At 41.3% G+C, this 23,422-nt stretch overlaps 1 protein-coding gene across 1 annotated transcript in view; it reads right to left on the bottom strand.

Moving 5' to 3' along the window:
- LOC144798334 (dual specificity protein phosphatase 22-A-like) overlaps positions 1–23,422 on the bottom strand; it is a 156,221-nt gene that overhangs the window by 44,920 nt on the left and 87,879 nt on the right. The window contains exons 5-6 of the mRNA XM_078669165.1: positions 23,236–23,310; positions 3,665–3,836 (exon numbers count right to left, since the gene is read on the bottom strand). Of these exons, the coding sequence (XP_078525291.1) occupies positions 3,665–3,836; positions 23,236–23,310 (247 nt within the window). The remainder of the gene's footprint in view (positions 1–3,664; positions 3,837–23,235; positions 23,311–23,422) is intronic.

Here is a 23,422-nt window from a genome sequence, read left to right as displayed (position 1 = left end):
CTGGGACCAGGTGATCACTATCAAACTTGTAGGACCCTGGTGTAAGGATGCACCTCAAGTAGGCAGCGTAGACTTGCCAGCGCATTCCATCCTTGAATGTCTTTGGCGATGTCAGACTTCTCATGAAGGAGATGTTCAAGGTTTATTCAATTTCCTTCCAGGTCCTTGCCAACTCGGCGGACGACGGAGTTCTCAATGTTTTACAATCTGAACAAATAATTTCTCAACTTTTTGATTTGGGATATGGAAAAAAGGATAACAGATCTCTTGATCATTACGCAAACACTTGACATTTTGGGCCCGAATAGTATATACTTTAACGGACATAATGTATTGCCCTGATGAAGTCTGCTGTAACTGACACAGCTATAGATGAAACACATGTTGGCACATGGGCACCTACAAAGACATTGGAATAAAAGACTTCTGAAACCGTGACCTCAGTTTCATAATTCTGTGTGCTTGGAGAAAGTGTTTGATTATCTTGGGACTTGGTGGGAGAGATGGTTGGCTTCCTCTCCTCCTGAAGCACCAGTTGGACATTTTATCAAACCATACGTTTCATTTTTGGTACATTTATTTGAAAATTGGTAGAGTGCGCCAAGTATACCTAGACATATTTCGCTTGTTCTTTAATTTCATTCCAGGCCAGCTGGCCCCTGGTTAGGTTCCCGCTCTTGGAATTGGTCCTCAACATAGGTGTCAAACAGTCGGCCTGGTATTGGTTTTCCTCTGCTTCACTCATGCCAAATTCTCTCCTAACCAGGGTGTCCAGATGCGGGTCCTGTGAGCAAGTGCCACAGAAGAGCCTTTTCTTCTGGTCCCATGACTAACCACAGCATCGATGGAAGCAGCAAGAGAGTTCCACTTATAACGTTGAATTTCTCAATTGCTGCATCAGGTCTTTCTTTCAAAGCACAAACATGTATGAAGTATTGTATCAAGAGGGTCAGTATCTTTTGCAAACTGAAGGATCTCCATCTTCAAACTTCATCTCCTTATCTAACCACAGCAAGAAACGTTTTCATGGGTTTCCAATATATGAAAGCGGAGAGCTTGGTCACTTGGATGTTTATTTGAACCTCACTGCAGGTCCTGCTTTGCTCATCACAATCAACCTGGGTTTATCCAGGTATTGTTTATGGGGAAACTCTCTGCAGGATGTGTATTCCAGCCTAGAAATGAAACCAGGGTGAAAACACTACACCCTAGATGTCCAACAAAGGTCCAAGAGCGCTGACTAAATGTCAGATTTTCAGAATAACTACTTTCTATTTAAACACTTCATTTAAATCCCCCAAATGTACATTTCTAATATATGAATATCCAAAACATCTGGATCTAGGAATTACACTAACGCCACTACATTGCAGGGTCTACAAGGCACAGTTCTCCATGGTTGCTCCAAAGATGCAATCACCTTACATTAGTTCAGGGATGATCCATCATCTTGTGCAACATACCCGGTGTTCTCAAAAATAACACCAGGCTTGTAGGACACAGTCTCCGTGCAAACCATGTGTAATAGAGAAGTACACAAAAATATGATGTGATGGGGAGAATGCTTGATTTATTCTCAGCCATGTGGGTCCTGTGCTCAATGTGCCACTGGAGCCAGGCTTCACCCAACTGATAATGGGCAAAACCGGCCTTAGATTTGTTTGTGTGGGTTGTGGTTCAGAGAGGTGCTGGCTTGCAAGCTGGCTGGACTGTTACTATTGGAGAAGGAACAAGACTGATTTGCATATGGCTGTGACTAATCTGAGGACACAAGGTAGAGAAAAAAAATGATGAACTGGGATGAGGGCCGGCGTAATTACCAGTGCCTGTGATCAATTACAGCATCCCACCCATCAATTTCTTGCTTATTTGATGTGCAATGCGATCATACAGCAAACAGACCGTGAAATACCCCATTTATAGGACACTCAGCAGCTTTGAACAACTGGCTCAGTAGGCACATTTCCCAGCTGTATGATAAATATACCTCTGAACCACCATATTAATTTAGCTGTCATCAACAGTCAGTGTCCCATTTACATGGCAAGGGTGCAGAAATCGCTCCTTATCATGGGTGAGGGCAGGGTCGGACTGGGACAATAAATAAGCTCAGGCACCAAAATAAAAGAAGCCCCCTATTAGCCAAGCAGGGGCCGAAATACGGAAGTGCCCCGGGGCACAAAAGGCGTTTACACCCACTTCGAGCGTCCCCAGAAGACCCTTGCATGGCCCCTTCTGTAATACCGATAGCTTTGGTGCACATAAAACGCTAGCAATAACTTCAGAGGGTGTTTCCTTTGCCTCTGTATCCGCTCTGTATTACATATGTGGGCTCAGAGGCAAAGAAGCTATAAGGAGACACACAGACAGGGCTCCACCTAAAAGGTGGTGCACTGTCAGGTCGCCCCCTGATGACAGCCCTCTGGAGGGGGTGAGGGGGTCCCATGGACACCCAGACATCCCCTTGCATGTGGGTGCAGTCACTAACTGCACCAATCTGCAAGGGGATCTCTAATCCCCCTTAAAAGTGCAGCAGCTCTGTTTTTCACATAAATGTGCTGCCCCCAGGGTAGTGCGAGTTTGCGGCAGCCCTGGGGTAAGTGCATTCAGTGTAATAGGGTGCCCTTTTTCCTGATTTCACCCGGTGCACCTGTTATAGGGTGCACAGGAAAAGGGCGCCCTTTAGATAATAGGGCTCTAGATAGGTAAAACAAAGTGTTAATTTCAGGGACATTGACAGGCAAAACAGGCCCACCTGGCTAAAACACTGGCTGACAACTACCAAAACAAAAACTGGCCCACGTGCTGACCTGTCCTGTCAGACCAGCCCATCGGGCAATGCCCGATTGCCATATAGGCCTGTCGGGCCTTGGGTGGGGGTGCAATTTGAGACATGCCGAGACCAGCAAGCAACTAAACATTGCAGAGGACTTTCATTGATTTTGAATATTTCAAGGTTGCTGGGCACAAACCATACCTGGTTGGAAAAATTAGAAAAGGAGAAAATTATGGCAAAGCTGTCAATGTAGGAGGAGGACCTCTGACCTAACAGTGCATCAAAAATAAACTCTTACATGACCTTGTCGGTGTGCTACTACTAATGGTAGTAACAAAGCCCATAGTAGTTCCAGGAGGGTCAGCTTCATTACAGATTTTCAGTATAAACATTCTGATGCATTTGAGCTCCATTTGGATTTAGGTACAGGGCCGGACTGGCGGTAGTGGGCACCGGTTGTTTTACCGGTGGGCCAGAAGAAAGAGGTCTGGTCTTGGATCGGTGGGGTCACTTTTGTTACTGGGGGCTGGTTTTGTAGCAGTGCTAATATAACAAAAGCAGCAGTGGTTCGCACAAGCACCCCCCCCCTCCCCACGCCCCCAGACCAGTGTGACTTAATTGCCAGGGCTGGTTTGCTTTCTCAGTCTGGATGTGTTCATGTATCTACCTGCACCTCATAAGAACGTCCTAAAAATCCAGCATGGATTACCCTCTCCTCTGGATATACATCAGACACTTCTGCGTTAGTGTGACAACCCCTGGTTTATGGTATGGTCTATCCTTAAACCTTTGAGGTAAACAACTCTAAAGCACAGTGGGTTCCAAAGAAACAAAACATGAAAAACTGGGAGAAAAGCAAAGAATAATACAGTCGGAACTCATAATCACCTCTCTGAGCAAAGTCATCTGGTACACCTGAAGCTGCTGCTGGAAGCCCAGGTTTGGCCCCACGTAGGGCCTGACAGCCCTCACGGCTGACAGACAGTCCTCCCACCCGAGGTTTGTGATGGTCATGAGGTAAGCCACGAGAATGGTGGTGCTGCGGGAGACTCCTGCCAAGCTGTAAAAGTAAGTTATAAATATTAGGAACAGCACAAATACTCAAGGGACAAAAGTAGGTAAATGTGGAAATAGTACTGAGGCAAACAATTACATATGTGACAAATGCAGGTGCACTAGTTATGTGGGGTTAAATATCCCCTAGGTGTATATTATTAGGAGATTGCAAGCAGGGTTAGATTGAAATCAAACATAGGACCGGGCATGCTAAAAAAAAAATGTGTCCCACATTTGCGAATTGAGCCTTTTCGTAAAACACTGCTTCATTGTTTTAAGTTTTATGAAAATTAGGAAGGGGGTTCTCTAAAAGAGGCATGTTTTCTTAACTTCGCTGAGATAAAAAGATGCACATGTTGCTAGGACTCTTTGTGCATGATCAGTTCACACTAGTGAACCACACCTGAATATAAGTGAGGCCACTTCTGCTTAGACCCCTTGGCCAATCTGCATATATAAATGGGCCACCCAGCATAAGACCGGAAATGACAACTCTGCCTCATTGGTAAAACTGAGGTAATCGAGGCCCATCTTCCTCAGAAAAGCTGCTCAGTCCCCCACTGGGCCAATGGTGGCATCTTAGCAGCATAGACACCAGTGGCAGCCAGTGCATTATGGAAGAGCCCAACAACATGATCCAGCGCTCTGCCTCGAGCCTTTGCCATACCCCCAGGCAGAAATTTACTTCACACACAGACATGCATAAATACACATGCAGTTTCAGGCATGCACAAAAATACATTCATAGATACATACACATGAAATATCCAGCACACAGACAAACAAACACACTTAAACTTAAATTCAGAAAAACTTATCCGAGGCAGGCCCACACTTGCCAGCACTCCCATCTCTCTGCAGCAGACTTCAACCCAAACGGGAGCTGGTATAGGGTTGAAGGTACTGAGGTAGACCTTTTTCTCTATTCAATATTCTCATTGGGCAAGAGGGCATGTGAATGACAAGCTCTGAATCTCCATTATCTGACATGTGGCCCTGCGTAACAATAGTGCAGCATGTCGGATAGACTTTGTCTATCCGACAAAGTTAGGCTAGGCTATAACAGCTCCCACCGGACACGAGCACAAAACAGGTAGTGGACCCTCGTCTGCGGCTAAGCTTGCATCACAGCATTTAGATGAAGACAAGCGATCTGTGCCCACTAGGGCATAGCAGCATCGCCCCACTGCTTTCTCGCAGTGTGAGAAGTTTCCCGTTATTACCATTTTATGTTTAGCTGCCGGCAGGCAGGTGGGGCTGCTCTGCAAGCAGGGGATGGATGATGTGCCCACTCCTGAGGGCGCAATGACTTTTTGGTCGGCCCTCTGGGGCCTCTCAAACCAATCATGCGCACTCTGACCTTTCTCCATGCCGGCTGCGTTGCAGCCTGCATGGAGAGCATGGCCTCAACGTAAGCCCCTCCCTGGCTGGGCGGTGTCCCCACCAATCACAGCACTGCCATTGCAGCGTTGTGATTGGCTTAGGGGAGGGAGGCTGACTGCTTCCTGCGAGAGGCAGGAGAGCAGGAGCCGAGAAGACGTGGGACCCAGCCGACGTACAGGTATGTTTTTTTATTATTAAATGAACCCCCTCCCTTCTAACCCCCCCAGCCCCACCACCCGCTATTAATGCCGGCCGTGACTGCACCTAGGGCCAGCCGCTGCTGACCGAAACAGCCTAAATCTGCCACCGTGCTGGTCAAAAAAGTGGCCCACAGCGCCAACTCCGATACCGGCCCCTCGCCCACCGCTCGATTGCAAGTCACTGAGATGTTGTGTTACCATATGGAGGAACAAAACCAGAGGTCAGAGCCCTTCAAAAGCAGGCTCACTGTAAATATGTGATTATTTGACCACTGCATTTTCCACATAATTCTGGATTTACTACACTTATAGTTATTATAGTTATAGTTATTGATTTATATAGCGCTGAATCACCCATGAGGGTATCTCGGCGCTTAGGCTGTGTAACCCTTCCTGGCTCTCCCTGTGAGGGACGGAGCCAGGCATCCCAGCGCTGGTGGGGCCGTTGTGGAGATAAAGCAAGCTATTGCCCAGAGTTGCAACGTGGGGCCCATGATTAGAGAAGGCGCCAAAGCGAAAATGATCGAGTCCGCGGACATTGATCCTAGACCTTGCCGCGTCGGGAATTGAACCCTGGTCCCGGGCCTGATCCCTGCTTCAGGGTCTACCGCCTCTAACCAGTGAGCCACACTTCTCCTTACACATATACTTTACCATCTGCTCCATACCTTGCAGATTTCAATAAAAAAATTCTAGATCGCACAGATCTAAGGTTACTCTAAAACATGTTACATGGTATAGCACAGTGTCAGACAATAAGTACAACTTAACTGGTCACCTTTAGGTTGTGCATTTCTGTACTCCTGTATTAAATGGATACTAATGGAGTGAAACGTTTCCCAGTATTACCGTCCCTACCTGATGTAAGACTGAGGATGGCTTTTTTGCTTCATGACAATTTAATTTGAAAAAGCTGAAAATAACTTCACCTTTGTCGTGAAAACTGTTTTATTTATTTGTTCGAATTCTGGTTACATCAGAGACAATGGCAAAACTGCAGATATTTCCTGAGAATATTCACGGCACAGAAAAAATCTGAAGAAAGTTACTTCTTTTTAAGGTCGGATGTCTTCAATCTCACCTAGGTCGTTGATCGCTTGAACTTCCTAGCGAGGGCCTCAAAATGTGAATATGTAATGCACACTATAGTTCAGCAGGGCAATTCTGAACAGAAAGAGGTGCCAGATGCTCATAGTGTGGACACTGTGTACAATTAGAACCCAATACCAGTTCTGAAACAGCTGGAATACCCAGAATAAAATAATCCGATGCTCATATATTTTTTTCCACTTAAATCAACATTGTATATTTTTCACTAAATGTGTGGCTCTTAGAATTCAAAGCAACACTGTTAACATAAAACGTGTTTATGCACTTCCAAGCAAAACAAATTCATTTGATGAAGATGACTAATATTTTCAGTAGGATCTTGAATTTTCGTACTCTCTCTTAAGAAACCCTTTTACTTGGCATACAGGGATGTGGAATTCCTATAGCCCAACACCTGGGACATATTGTTTGGGGTAAAGGGCAACACATTTTCATGTGTATTTTGTCCTTGGGATAAGTCGGCGCAACCCCCTAAATCACAAACACTTTGGCTGCCAGTTTACAGTACCACATTATGGACCAGGGAAAAGCACTGCCTGCAGTTAAAGTAGTATTTGTGACCATGTGTTAATGCTGTTCAACCGTGTATTTTTTGGTTCATTAATGCAAAGTCTTTATTATTAGAGTGAGCACACTAAGTAAATGTTGTAAGCTCAGACAGCACTACTGGCAGTGGTTCCAGTGCAAAATGTGTACCCACGTTTTCAATGTTTAGAAATATAAGGCTATCTATAATGCTCCCAGAATGCGCTCTGATTAGATGCAAATATTTGCAGAAGGTTGAAATCAAGATTGATCATTCTTTGCTTTCAAAATCAAATGTTCACAAAAAAATTCAACATTTTTTCTAAACTACTGTATAATTTTAGGAACCATTTCTTTGCAGCATCATTTAGTAAAGTGTGTTGATGTATGCTGGTATTTCCCAAAAATGTTCCCAATGAAAAATCAGTGTAGCCATTATTAATAAGATTATGGAAAACAAAAATAAACAAGCATTGGTAAAGCCAGAAGATCTGACATGGTTGGTCAGCCTTTTGGTGTTCTCAAAGCGTGACTTATTTTGGCATTGTTTTTGTAAAACCTTATTGGTGTGGGAGCTGCCGGGCCCTCCCCATCAGGGCCGGACTGGGAACCGAAACCGGCCCTGGCAAAGTTCTCAGCCGGCCCCCCTCCATCCGGGGCGGGGGGGGGGGGGGGGGGCTTACACACATTGCCACCGAACAAAACTACTTTGTGTCAATATGTTCCTTTTCAAAGAACCAACAGCGGTCACTCACAGTGAAGCTAGCTGATAAAATGAGAGAGAGAGAGAGAGAGAGGGACAGAATTGTAATAAACACAAAAGGTCATTGTTAACGCCAGTCCTAATTAGGTGCCCAACTGTTAAATGCAGTCTCAAAAGTCCACCCATGTCCTTGCATTAAGTGCAGCTATACAGCTTTCGTGGATTCACAAGACTTTACAGAAGTAGGCCAAGAAATAGTACTCCTAGAAAATATTTGTGAACTCCATTTTAGCATGAGCAAATATGCAGGTGTACATTTGCTCATGTGGAAAATCTGAAAGTTCACTTTCTCTACAACCACTTTTTTTCCAACCCTGGAATAAGTTTTATGCCTGTGATTGTCAGGAGTAAATTTCCAACCTTTCCCAGTATGGGAAAAGAGTGGAGAGGAGTTGGTGAAAACCCTTAAAACATGCAAGTTAGTAGGTTTGCACAGACTCAAAAGAGGATTCCAACCCTGGAACTGTTGCTTACCATTACCTTTAGCCCAAGTATGTAGATCTGCGGAAACGTGGCAACATAAGGGATTGCTAGTATTCAAACCCTACTATGGAAGGAGCCCCGGCATAATCAGAGAGGCTAAATTAGACCTCTTATATAATGAGATTGCTGCCATAATTTGTCACTGCATTACATGGCACAAAAGGGACAAGTGGATTTTGTTACAAGACAAGTAGATTTATGAAGCAACCTGCCCCATGGACAAGTAGATATTTTGTTAAATTCCACACCCCTGGGCTTAGCATCGGAATCCCTTTTGTATCTCTGAGTTTTAAAAAGACAAAGGAGCAACAACATGGCCACAGGATTTGGCACAGTGCTGCATAATTTGCATTTGTTACCACATGCTTTTGTCAGTATTGCACAGGAATTAGTCCACTGGTGGCGCTTATCCCAGTGTCCCTCTTTATAACATCAAGGGAATTTTATGTGAGACAGAATGTTTTTTCACGTACGACAAGGGATTCCTATGCACTGTAAAGCATAGGGGTTTCGCCTTCCTCTCCACCTCCCCCATATCTTTAATAAATGGTCTCTTGCTCCTCCTGATGCAAATATATGTGAAATCTAAACTACGTTGGCCCAAAATGTTCTTAAGCAGTTTTATGTGGGTGATATATATATATATATATACACCCCACAAACTAGACTCGAAGGTATCAGAGCGGTTGCATGAGCACCAGTTGGGTTACAGGTGGACACATATATTTTTTGTTCGGCAAGGGGAGATTAAGTGATTTACACAGAATCACAGGATGTTGAGCATCCATGCCGAGACTCAAACCCAATTCCCCAGCGCCGAGGTCAACCAGTCTAGCCGTTAGGCCATATCCTCTCCCATTTCATTCAGGCGATGCCACAAAAGTTTGTTACTCCCTAGCACACGTTTAGTATTGTAAATAGTTGTTAAATACAAGTGTTTTCACAGTTCAATTCATACAACATAAAATAAATTTCTAAATCCTTTTGTTCAGGGTTTCGTTGTTCTTTATTGATGGAGATGTCACAGCCGACACGTGTTTCGTCGTTCTGGGGAATGTAACCCCCGACTTTTTCAAGGCTGTTTAAAGAAAATGGTAATGTTGTAGCACATTACTGTAGAATAAGACAATTGTTCACGTTTCATAAACAACATTAAATACTTGTTAGGATAAGGCGGTGGTGCAAATCCAGTTACTTCTTCATAAGCATGCTACTATTCAATCTAGAGGATTGCCACATTTCGTGCCTGCTTAATGATATTGTTAAGGATTTGTGTACAGTATGGTGTTTCTTAACATCATCTAAGAATATGAGCCCATTGAGAGGAATGGAGAGACCGGTGAGGGTGTAATTATCATTTATCCAGGGCGTGACAGAAAGGCCAACACTAACATATAGAAAAGGCACAACACTGAGGAACATACTGAGCCCAAGTTACCCGGGGAAGAGAACCAAAAACTGCTGGCTGACAGACCCAGGGTTCTATGGCTGTGGAATGTGCGCAGCATGTAAATGGGCCTACAAAAAGATAAAGGGATTCAAAGGACCACACAATGAAGAATACCGAATATTGACGACTATCAATTGTTGCAGCAAATTTGTGGTTTATGCCCTAGACTGCAAATGCGGCAAAAGATATGTAGGGAGCACTAAAAGAATGCTAAGAGACAGAATAAACGAACATATCAGGGCGGTCAAACAAGGTGATATGCGCTACCCAGTGGCAGCCCACATGTCAATATGTCCTGCACAAACATCGAGTCACTCGTTCCAGTACTTTGGGATAGAACATGTACCAATCCATCCAAGAGGGGGTAATAGGGAATTAGCCCTGCGAAGAAGAGAGGCCATCTGGATAATGACTCTGAAAAGTGTAGAGATGGGTCTTAACATTGACCAGGAGCTACATTATTTTTTGGGTACATGAACACAACACAACCATACACAATACCAGCGAAAACTAAAGAATCACTGAGGAAGGAAGTTGCATGGAATAAGGAATGTATGAAGTGTGGATGAATTAGTACTAATGATAAAATAATGCATTTCTGTTAAGAAAATTCTGTGTTAAAGTAACAGAACATAAGTAGATGGTATATCTGTATCACTGAACATAACATTAGGCCACTTAATGGCACAACAATTGTTCTGAGCCCATGCGAGATGGAGAATTCGATAGCAGTAGTGACTGGCCCAACATAAAACTCATTAAATAAGTGTGATAATCACACAGCACACAAGCACGAAGGGAAACACAGGAGGATGGGTCCACAACCACCAATAATTCGAAGCCCTCACACATGTATCACGGGGTATTTCAAAATGAGCCGAATATAAACTGAAGTGAAATACATCAAATCGACTTTTACACCCTATTAAGTTGGGATAATTAGCTTCCCAAAAAAAAAAAAATAATAAAAATAAAATATACTAACTAATTAACAGAGCTCGAATAGGATGTTGTGATACACATATATGTGGCGGGATTTGCCTGAATAGGTGTATCCAATAACTATAAAACGTAACCGTTCTTAATACAGAGATAAAAAATAATAAGAAAATATATAAATAATGTGGCAACAATGGACCAAGTCACAAACCGGTACCGTTTTGCACCGCCAAATAGACACTCTAAAATGGCGGCCGGATTTGCAATCAAAAATAAGGCTAGTGTGCGAGGCAAACAGGAAGTGAAGCCGGTTAGCTACCGGGTCATACTTCCTCTGAAAATATATGGCGCCAGTACTTTGAAATTAACGCTGCCTCTTACACGAAGCAGAAGGGACGAATTTCAATCCCGCTAAGAAAACAACTAAGGTAAGACGAGAGAATGCTTAGGTCTGTTAACGACCGAGGGAATAGACACACACACGCGCCTATGCGTAACGGAGGGGGCAGCAATGTACATGTTTAGATACGAGGGGACGGACATGAGAGGAGCACTTCGAAATAATCGGGTGTTTCGAGATCACTCTATAATTAGCACAATGGGGTAAGAAACGCGGAGGAATTCAAACAGAATTAACACCTTCCTAACTAGCGACCAATATGGGGACAGACAGGAGGGGAGCACAATGTATTAATTAGACGCATTAATATCACACGTTAAGAAGCACAGCTGGCGCAATAAACGTGTGAACATTTCACACGGGAGTTAAACCTCCCACCCCGCCATATAACGGTAGAGCACCAGTAAGAGCACCATATAGGGATATACAAACAGAGTTTTTCACATACTAAAGACCTAATAAAAACGCTTGGAAGGCTAGACAGTGTATTCTATTTTGACAGAAATAGAGATTCTGTGTACACAGTAAAATCTAAAATTGGTATCAAGTAATGTTTGATATTAATTACAGCTTGCAGAGAGTGAACCATGATTTGAAGTTCACATCAATGAAACTGGAATAATAAGAAAAACGACATCAATATCAGAACCCCATTGAGGGTTGGAAGTATCACCTCAATCTACGTAAGTAGGGTTACTCTAAAAAATATGACCTTTGTGTAAATAAGTGGTCCCAACCAGGACGACTTCAGACTTATACTTTGCTTCAATATTTCTTCTGACAGAACGAACTTCAACAACGGAGAATAGGTATCAAATAGCATGGTTCTTAAATAAGCATGAACCCACGATAAATCACACCGATAAGAGCTTGCATGTCACGCCCTGGATAAATGATAATTACACCCTCACCGGTCTCTCCATTCCTCTCAATGGGCTCATATTCTTAGATGATGTTAAGAAACACCATACTGTACACAAATCCTTAACAATATCATTAAGCAGGCACGAAATGTGGCAATCCTCTAGATTGAATAGTAGCATGCTTATGAAGAAGTAACTGGATTTGCACCACCGCCTTATCCTAACAAGTATTTAATGTTGTTTATGAAACGTGAACAATTGTCTTATTCTACAGTAATGTGCTACAACATTACCATTTTCTTTAAACAGCCTTGAAAAAGTCGGGGGTTACATTCCCCAGAACGACGAAACACGTGTCGGCTGTGACATCTCCATCAATAAAGAACAACGAAACCCTGAACAAAAGGATTTAGAAATTTATTTTATGTTGTATGAATTGAACTGTGAAAACACTTGTATTTAACAACTATTTACAATACTAAACGTGTGCTAGGGAGTAACAAACTTTTGTGGCATCGCCTGACTGGAAGAGGGAAAGTGGTTCTCTTCTCCTTTTAGCACCGTTATCAATTATTGCTCAAGTATATATAAGGAAAGTGCACATCTCCCAGTGGCGCCTTTAACCTAGTACAAACTACCACTATTCCAGAAACCAAACGCTCTCCCATTTCATTGTTGCCTGTCGTATAAGAGCTTTGGGAACATAAGCATAGCCTTTTCATCACAACTGGCAGAGCATGGAAACAGAGGACTATAATTGTTGTCTCTATAAGGTATTTACTAAAGAGCAGCAAATACAATAGATACTTTGTTTAACGTGCTGCTTTTAGCCCTCCGTGTGTTCCCCTGAAGCACTGTGCAGGTACAAAGGGGCTCATTACGATGGCAGAAAAATAGCCACCACCGGGCCGGCAGTGGCGATCTTAAAGCCATCATCTTGAGATTCATCCCCCGCTACATTATGATGGCGGTGGGTATTGCGGAGGATGGAAAGTCTGTCTGCCGCTTTTCCGCCAGCAGCAATCGTCACGATTGCCTGACGGAGCGGTCAGCACGCTCACAATGTTGGCGGAGCCTAGCAGGCTCCGCCAGCACAATTATGATGCTGACGGAAGCCAGCCTTTCTGTGGCGGTTAAACTGCCATTGAAAGGCTGGCGGAGAATGTCTCCTGTTGCAGGCCCCCCTTGATTTGGGGGTGAAGGTGTGGGTGCACTGGGGGCTACCCATGGTACCCCCCCAACATTTCCCTGCACCAAGTGGAAGGCACAGTGTAGTACCTGCCACCTAGTGCAGTGAAATGCACAACTTGCTCTTTCTAACATCGCGGCCGTGCAGCGGTCAGCAGCCACTGCCGCAATGTTAAAGGTGCGGAACAAGATCGCTAAGGTGGTGGTCCCATCATAATTGTATATGCGGGACCACCGCACGCATGGCGGTCGGACCTAATCACCGCTACGTTCTGCCCGCCATCGCAATGAGCCCCAAAGTATCTAATCAATCAGGTTAGTTGAGCAGGGATTTTGTATTCCTTTCACAGGTGAGTGGCCATGTCACAATAGGAGTATTAAAGATTTAAAGGTGTTTAGGAGTTGCATAATTCCATGCAGGTTAAGGGGGCCTTACTAACCTCCTTTATGAAAAAACCTTCTAAATAAAATTCAGTTGAGGAGATATCATTGTAATAATTTGAAATCTACATATCAGTTGAATGCAGCACGTTGAGGCTAGCTACACAACCATAGCAGTACTCCTCTCAGAAGGCAAATGGTTTGTGCTTCGAACAGTGCATGAAGCACACAAGTCAAATAGGAGTATGACATAACATTGTGGTAAGTACATCAAGAGTACCTTTAAATTAAATATGGCACATCGGGGGTGTCTACATATTATTTTTACCTTAATCTAATTTTAGAAATGCAATTTAATTTTACTTGTTTAAATACTAAACTGACAATAATATTTTTGAATGTAGATTAATAATGCTTTTAATTCAATTAAATTAATTTTTAACTCAATATAATTTTAAACTATGCATCTCTAAACCCAAGAACCCCTTAGTACCCCTTGCACTGCCCATCCCTTAACCCTAAAAAACGTTTTCTATCCATAACCACTACCATCCCTGAAGGCAAAATGTCTTACTATCCCCTATTCACTACCCATCCCTGAGCCCCAGTCTCCTTATTAACACTATACATTGCCCGTCCTTGAATCCTAAAAACTCTTTCATATCCCTAAAAACTATCCATAAACCCTAAACTCTTTAATATCCCTAAACATCCATCCCTGAATCCTATACACTTCTACTACCCCTAACCACTACCCATCATTGAACCCTAACATCTCCTCACTAAATACTACCCATCCCTGAAACTCAGAAACTTTTAAATAATTTCATTCAATACTCATCCCCGAATTCTAAAAGCTCCTCACGTTCCCAAAACACTATCCCTGAATGCTAAAAACTCCTTACAATCCCTAAAAAAGTATAAAACTTAAAGTCATACACTTCATAAATTAATGTATATTTTTTTAAAGTACAATACACTCAATCAAATATTAATATTGCCCTTTATAATTTCTTTATGGACTAATTATCTAGTAATTATACATTTATTTAAAAATACATTATTCTTTACATAATAATGTAATTTAATTTAAAATACTGTTACAAATTAAAGGAGAACCTTAACATATATGTATGTGTATATGTGTATTTACATATATGTATATTTTTTCCATTTACAATAATAAAGTAACACCTCTAAATTAAGACCTATGAAGATCGGTAATGTAAAGACTCCTGATACCTAGACACCTAATGTAAACCCTGCGATGTAATGGCTCCCTGTGTAGAGCCAGTGATGTAAAGAAAACATACCAAAGCACATGGGCCTGACCTGCACTGCAAACCACATATGCAACATTAACAGGGTATTGCTTTTGCTCAGACCCTTTGAGTTCACACCTGCACATATGCACACAGTGCACGGCCATTGCCATGCCTTGTGTGCCCTATGCAACCTGCACCGGTCATGGCCTTGGCCTTTGAGTATAACAAATAGAGGCTTTGGATATTCATGTCTGTAAAAGGATCAGCTTTGGGCTCTTAGACATGTTAAGCATGCAATACGTACTGGAGCACTGGGTTTATAGAGTATAAAATGTCATTGGTGATGTCATCAAAAAAACATCAATTATGGCATTTGTGATTTCATCTTGGAAGGCACTCTTATAAACTTTTGTGGGGAAGCAAATGTAATTAATCAAAAGGAAAATAGCATTCCTAATCAATTATCTACTAGATACAGATAAACTGCTAACAATTGTCTCTACAACACTTTTAATTAATTTATTTATAAAAAGGAAAAGCGCTTGTCATTGAATTAATACTTTCCAGTACTTGTACTACATATTCATATAGAATAATAGAACTCTTAAACATCGCTCACAAGCCAGAGACCATAAGTCCGTAATCATGTTCTGATCAATCCAATTGCCTTATAGCAATTTTCTGTTATTCGCATTATACAGCCAACATGGGTTTCGCGGCTGGAAAACAGCTTCCTCTGAGATGTACAGGTAACAACCAAAAATACAAAAAAAGTATTTAAAGAACCAATTTTCAAGGCCATATATTACCAATACAAACATGCCATAACATATTTAATCCAAACTAACAATTTGCAACTACTTTATTTCACACTGGCATGTATAAAACATTTATGCATTTTCACTCTTTCATGATTCTTATGAGTATTTACCCTTTACATCATTATTTTACAAATCTTTGCACTCATTAAGAGTTCCAACTTACATATATTAGAGTAATATTACTATCTGTAGTATATTCATTCACAATAATGCAATTTAATATGCATCTACAACTAAGAGAATAAAGGTCAGGATATCAAGCCAAAATCTGTGGCACTTAAAGCTTTGGATACATTTTGTGAGTTTTACAGATTTTTTGAATTCCATTTCCGAAAAACAGAGGACCAAATTGGTGAATTTGAACAAATTACACTTGCTGTTTTGATCTTAACGCAATATGGATGATAAGATTGTAAGTGAAAGAAAGTTCATCACAGCATGTGATAGAGCAAGTAGTTCTTTGCAGATCAATATCTAAGCGATGAGAAACAAGTTGAAAAGCGGTTCGGAGGGTCCAGTTAAAGTGCTGGCAAGAAACAGATGATTGTCAGTTACAGCTGTTTCAGACAATTGAGGTTCAATTTCTCATAATCAGTTTGCGATTAAGAGCATCACAGAGACAATTTGATGTTTGGATTCAAATTATCTTAATGTTTTTAAAGCTTAGTCAATGGTGAGCGACATCAAATTTGAATATATGAAAATGAAATTATTAAGGCAACTGTTCACAGTAGAATTTGGTATCATATGCAACCATTGTGTCAGAGATATGGGTGGAAACGTATTATTAATTTTAAGTGTGACTAAACGCACAATGGCGAAGGTACTTTAAATTAGGCAATAAAGTAATTGACGCGGAGGGGTTTATTATATCCTTTTCAAAAGATTATATTATTATGAGGGTTTAAAATACATAAAGTTCAACTAAAGGCTAATTTCTCTTTTTAAAGGTTATATTATCTCAAATGTTCAAAATTCATGGCTGAACTCTTAATGAGAACAACAATTTTAATAATAACAATGTAAAATGTAAAGCACCCAAATAAATCATGAAAGACTGAAAAATGTGTATGTTTTTACATATAAATCCGACTAAAAGTGGTTGCAAAATATTACACCAGATTAAATATATTGGGGAATGTTTATATTAGTCATACATGGTTCTTAAAAATCTATTCTTTTAAATAAGGTTTCTTTCTTTCATGCCTTTGATTGATTTCCTTAAAGCCCTGAGGAACTAGCTTGCCAGATGAAAAACACAAGTTGGCTGTACCAAACAAAAAAACAGAAAAATTGTGCAAAATATATTCAATTGAATTGATTAAAATACGATTAAGGGCTCATACTTTATTGCTTATGAGTGATGTTTAAAGCGTGTATTATACATAGGTAAAGCACTGGAAAGTTTTTATAAATTCAATGGCAAGTACGTTTCCTTTTTTATATGAAGAAATTTAATAAAGTGGTTTATTAAAAATGATCATCAAATTATCGCTGTGTGGATGCAAATTCTTTTAAAATGCTATTTTCCATTTGATTGATTTTAACCTTTGCTTCCCCGCAAATGTTTATTAGAGTGTTTGAATGTGTAAGCCAGACGGGATACTGGCTCCATGAGTCGAAGCTGTCCAGGACCCATGCTATCAGTGGATATACATTGGGTGGGAAGGGTTTGATGGTATAGCTAACCATAAAGGGCAAATTCAGTGTGTTTTAAGCGTTTATTATAACCATACCTTGAATGGAAGCTGAATTTGTGAGTGTTTTTTTTTTTTAAGTTGGCAAGAGAATTTGGTAAATGAACTTAACATCCCTCGCCCAAAGGTTGTCAATGGATGCCTTATATGGTGTAACGATGTACTTCCTTTGCTGCCCCAAGACCATATCCTGTAAACACAAGTTGCAGCCTTCAACAATGTCCTACAAGATGTACCAGAGCCTGCAGTAGCTAAATGGCATGTCCTGTGGCCATGCACTGTGCTCACTACCCCCACTTCCAGCATGGTCTGGTGAAATATCATACAGGAGCTGTACGCAAACAGTATCCCTGCCAGTACCAAAATGACTTTAATTTAGGTAATGCACATCAGGAATCCGATAAATGGCGTGACATTGAGCCCTCTTCACCTGACTCTGTAGTCACAAAGCACTACTTGTGGGCAGGCCAAGCATGCAATTGGTACGCACACAGCCTTAGATGGCCTAGCAAATAGTGGGCACACATCATACTCTTAGGTCAAGGTCAGCGTGTAGTACTCCTGTCCTCTGTACTCGACATTGGCCATGCTCTACTGTACTGCATACAATGCCATGCAATTATGCGCGCTTGGCATGATGGAGCTGTATCTATGCCCACAATACAGGTGTAAAGAGATGACTTCAGGAATGATTTGTATTCAGATCTCATGTTCCCTATATGTTCCCTTTATACCTGCTAATCCAAAATGAGGTCCATTGACATCAAAAAGGATTTCGAGACACTCTTAGTCTAAAAGGGCGTCCTAAAAGGAACATGAACCTGTCAGTGAGTTATGCAAATATTTTGCAAAAAGGAACACACTTTTTCTTCTTTACTAGTGCCTTGGAGCTGTACTTTGGTGCTCAACAGAGAACCTGTGCTGCACCAGACCTCACGATGCATTCACAAAATGTGTTTTTTGAGGCCTGTGGACTTCAAAAAGGCATCTCCAAGTGACTAATCAGATGTCAAGCTCAAGCTCAAAGCTGGGTTCTTAAATTTAACTGCCTACACATCAAATTCATTTGACCTGGTTTGTATTGTTCATTTTTAAACCACTGGTTGCATTTTCACAAAATTAAATCAGGACTGCAACTTCTAGTAAACGTTTAGTGTCAGCTCAATGGTTTTTATGTCTTGCCTACTAGATAGTGCAAGCTCTGTGGTTGGAAAAGATCTGTAGTCAGTTTACCAAGAAATCACAGTGGATTTACAGCTCTCTCATCACTTACTAATTTCCTTGCTTCTAATTAGATGTCTTTCCTTGTCCTTCGTGTGCCTGACCCTCCCCTGGAGTAGTGTGTTGTAGTAGGCTGCCCTCGTGCCCCTGCACGAGGACTCTGTCATGTCATGGCTCACGTCTTTACCATCCTTCAGCTTTGTTGAATTGTATCCTTCGACAGCTCACTGATAGTGAACTACTTTTTTTAGCACCTCAAGAGCTCAAGAGAGTGGATAGTTTTTGCAGCTCTCTTCCTTGTGTGTCTCTCCCCTCTGTCCAATATCCGCTCCCTGCACTCAGTGTTACTGGCTCCCTTCTGTTGCAAGTCCTTCTCAGGAGCTTCTCCCCGCCATACTTCTCTCCTTCTTACTCAGTTGTGTAGTTCTCCCATGGCCTGTGTTGTTCTGTTCTCTCTTTTGTTGTTTTCCCCACCACCCCCCACCCACTCAAATTGCCGCTGTGCCCTCCACCTTTTTGAGCCATTTCTATTTCATTTTTTAAAATTTACGTATACATTTCGGATCAGTAAATCAAAAAAGAAAAATGGCGCTTGCGTCATTTTGTAGTCTTACTCTTGCATCATCATGCATGGTATGTCAACAAAATGATGCAGCCGCTGCATGGAAACCTTTTTTTTTGTTTTTGCTTTTTGTTTTGGCCTTGCTGCACAGTTTCTCGCTGATGCTGTACAGAAAAAGAACCCACGGCCATTTAAATGGGAAATGGAAGGTTTGGGTCTCCCAACAACCTTTCATCCTTTCATCCATTCAACCAGTCTGATGTTAAGAACGAACCATTGAATGTTTTCTATTTTGACTGACAGTGTTAGTACTGTGGATGGTGTAATGAAATCACTGAAAAATTACATTATAGTTAAGAGAACAAATGCAAACCATGCTTTCTTTTATCCAATGTTACAAACTGCATCAGACATGACTTTTAAAAATCAAATTGATTACATCATTGATGGCCTTACAAAACTTTCTACCCTATAGTTTGTGTTTTGAGTGCAGTTCAATTCTTGCACTCTATCGTTCTAACTAGCACCAAATGTCCCAGTTGTAAATGTTACCATTATTTACATACACCGTGACACACAATAGAAGTCACATGACAACAGCAATATATTGTTAAACCTTTGATTACAGAAGAGAGGCTTTTTGATTCGGAAGAAGTGGACTGGAACATAAAGTCTCATGTTGCAAGTGTATCCAAATGGCCATTTCTAAACAGTAGTGTCATACGTATCCCTCTAATAGAAGTGCCATCACTTTGTAAAGATGTTGGGTGGTCACATGAGCATATTGGGGGTTGGAGAGGCCCTCTGTACTGTTTCTAAGGCTTTCTCAAAATTTTGAATCTGGTAAAGTGTAGTTACCCAAACACTGAGAAGAATCTTAACAAGCCCAAAAACGCACACAAAATAGGTTTTTGAAAAGTGCTCCAAGAGAAAGGAGACTGTAGTCTGTTGTGCTAGCAGGATATATACCTTCATCCAGAGGTATAGGAGACTCAAATCTGTTGTGCTAGCAGGATATATACCTTCATCCAGAGGTATAGGAGACTCAAATCTGTTGTGCTAGCAGGATATACCCGGTCACCCAGAGGTATAGGAAACTCAAATCTGTTGTGCTAGCAGGATATATACCCTCACCCAGAGGTATAGGAGACTCAAATCACTTGTGCTAGCAGGATATATACCCTCACCCAGAGGTATAGGAGACTCAAATCACTTGTGCTAGCAGGATATATACCCTCACCCAGAGGTATAGGAGACTCAAATCTGTTGTGCTAGCAGGATATACCTGGTCACTCAGATGTAAAAGAAACTCAAATCACGTGTTCTAGCTGGATATATACCGTCACCCAAAGGTATAGGAGGCTCAAATCTGTTGTGCTAGCAGGATATACCCGGTCACCCAGATGTTTAGGAGACTCAAATCACTTGTGCTAGCTGGATATACCCGGTCACCCAGAGGTATAGGAGACTCAAATCAGTTGTGCTAGCTGGATATATACCCTCACCCAGAGGTATAGGAGACTCAAATCAGTTGTGCTAGCAGGATATACCCAGTCACCCAGAGGTACACTTACTGACCATCAGAAATACCCACTCGAATGATCAATAAGCACATTACAATAAGCGATCCTTCAGAGAAGGTGCACAAGATCAGGAGAATCAAGATCAGATGCATAGTCATACCGCTCCCCTAGGCAAACTACACTGGTAAATCTGTAATTTTACTCTGCTGGTGCCAACCGCTGCCTCATAGAACACTCCTAGTTCTTGTTTTGCATATTTTCTAATATAGGATATGAACAGCAGCTATTTGCAATGTTCAAAATAAATTATGCATTTATGTTCTCTCATTGATGTGCAACATATTTCACCTTGCAAAACAAAAAGAACGTTTATTTGGGTAAGGCCCAAATGGCGAGGCCTCTGAAATAGAAACACTTCTAATCTTTGTAAAGTACGTAAGACATTTCTACATTACCAATTTAGTTTCATTAGAAATGTGTAATTTAATACAGTGTTTTTACGTTATGTATTAGCTAGTTTAAGCTACCTTTGAAGTCTAATGTTCTTTGCAGCTATACTTTGCGGTGTAAAACCATCTTTCTGCATTGCGTTCTACTAAAGTAATTTTCTATTTCAAGCTGTAAATTCTTATCACTAACTCTTAAAGTCTAGGGATTAGGATTTTCTTCGTGTGTTTTACCTATCCCCAAAATAATTTTATACTATTGTTAAAATTACTATTGTTGTAGTTGGAATAGGTGTCAGTTGTAAGCAAAGGCTGTATATGTTTGATTGACTAACTATGCAAGAAGAGTTCTCATTGTTGACTGAACACTGTTCTGAACCTTTTGAAGGGCAGTTTTGACACTTTTGGGCAAATTTATTTCGGAGGAAAGATGTCTGCATCTTTATTTTAATTACATTTCAGTTGCACTGGACAGGACTGCAAGAATAAGGCACAGTGTACCATAAACAATAATGGTTTTCTTTTGTGCCATGTATAGTCATCACTTGTGACTACTTAGTTGCCATTAACGAAAAATGTTTTGTGCAGTGTAGTTGAATCTTGTTCAGAGAAAGTTTGAATATATTTGATTGGATTTATCTCAATTAGTAGTATTATCCCAAAACTTAGAGTTGTTTCATTTAGAGAGAATTGATAATAAATGCGGTTTTGAATTTATACATGATTGAATTCTCGGTCTGTGATAGTTGCAGATGTCGAAGAGCTGCATTAGTTCTGAACTGGTGCATAGTGCAGACAGTGAGACTGAATGCTTCCCAGTTGAACGATTCCTCTTTCAAGCTCTGGTGATTCTTCCTTCTAAAGAGCTAAGTGAGACGGTGTTGTGAAGGTCGCTATCAGTGTGTCCTGGCTAGAAGGTCCATTCTTCTTATGGGAAAGTGAAATATTAATTTTCAGGGTGCAAAGTGCTCATGAATAATGAGATGCCTGCCAACTCTGCCTCTTTATAAGATTTCTGGTGTTGACTTTGCACCATGATGATAGTGAAACTATGTGACACTGATCCCTCCTGATCTTGACATTGTACACCAGAGGATCGCTAACATCTGGACATAATTCTCCGTCTGATGCTTACAGACTTGGAAAACTTATTCCAGAGGAGGCCCCCAGAACTTGACACAACACTCCAGATGCGACGTCCAGAACTGACACAAACTTCTAAGCAATACCTCCAGATTGCAATATCCTACTTAAGAGGATTTTATCAGGACTTCACACAAAACTCAGCGTGATATTGCTTTCTCTGGACAGAACATTGCTGAGGAGGCCAACAGTAGTGGACACAACGCTCAGGCCAGGGCCTTCAGAACCGATACAATACTCTACACAACACCTCCAGACCTGAACGTTATACTTGAGAGTATTGCCTCGTAACTTCCGACAATACTCTATGTGATGCTTCTAGTCCAGGATACAACAATCCAAGGGAGGCCCACAACATTGGACACAGCGGTTAGGGTGATACCCCCTCAGAACAGAATGCTGTATTCCAGATGAAGCTTCCTCGCCTGAACCTAATATGAGCCCCCCCCGCCCATAATTCACAACATGGCATCAGAGAGGACTCCATAACTGAGCACAATATTCATGAGAGACCTCATCAAAGTGTTATTTGTGGCTAAACGGCAGGTAAGATAAAGACAAATGTTCTGATCATGTAACAATGTTTAAATCCTAAAGAATGCGGTCTATGTGCTTTTGAATTAGCAGACTATCAGACCCCTAACTGGGATTAGTCTGAATTACTTTTGAACAATCTCACTCGCTCAGGCACCACACATACTGTATGGATGAGTAAAAACAAATTATTGTTAAACAATGAGGTGCTGTACACTGCAAGTGGTAACAGCATGGACTGCAAGTGTTATATTTACAAAGCAGAACAGGTCTTGCACTTCACGTTTCACTATACATGTCCTTCATATTTTTAGATCTTGTGGCCAGAAATTCTGGAAACATTTGGCAATGGTATTGCACCAGCAGCAAATGTTTGCAGTCCACATTTATTATCACTTTCACATGTCCTGAAAAAAAATCTCAACTTTGCCATTAAGGAATTGAAAAGACAAAATGTGATCTATCTTCTCAAAGAATACATCAATAGAGTTTAAAAATCCACTGACCAGTGAATGAGGCATCCCCCACCACGAAGACGGCAGTCGTGAATGAACTTGATGCATTTCTTAAAATGTTGTATCCTACGAGAAGGAAACCTGATGTTATTCGTTCGTGTGGTTTACTATACGATAAAACCTTACCTGGAGTTATAAAAGGTTTGTGAAATTCAACAAATTTCTATTGGTTTGATAA

This window comes from Lissotriton helveticus, chromosome 12 (assembly GCF_964261635.1).
Source record: "Lissotriton helveticus chromosome 12, aLisHel1.1, whole genome shotgun sequence".
NCBI classification, from domain to species: Eukaryota; Metazoa; Chordata; class Amphibia; order Caudata; family Salamandridae; genus Lissotriton; species Lissotriton helveticus.
The sequence above is the reverse complement of the archived record's forward strand: the minus strand, read 5'-3'. Positions and strand labels throughout refer to the sequence as shown.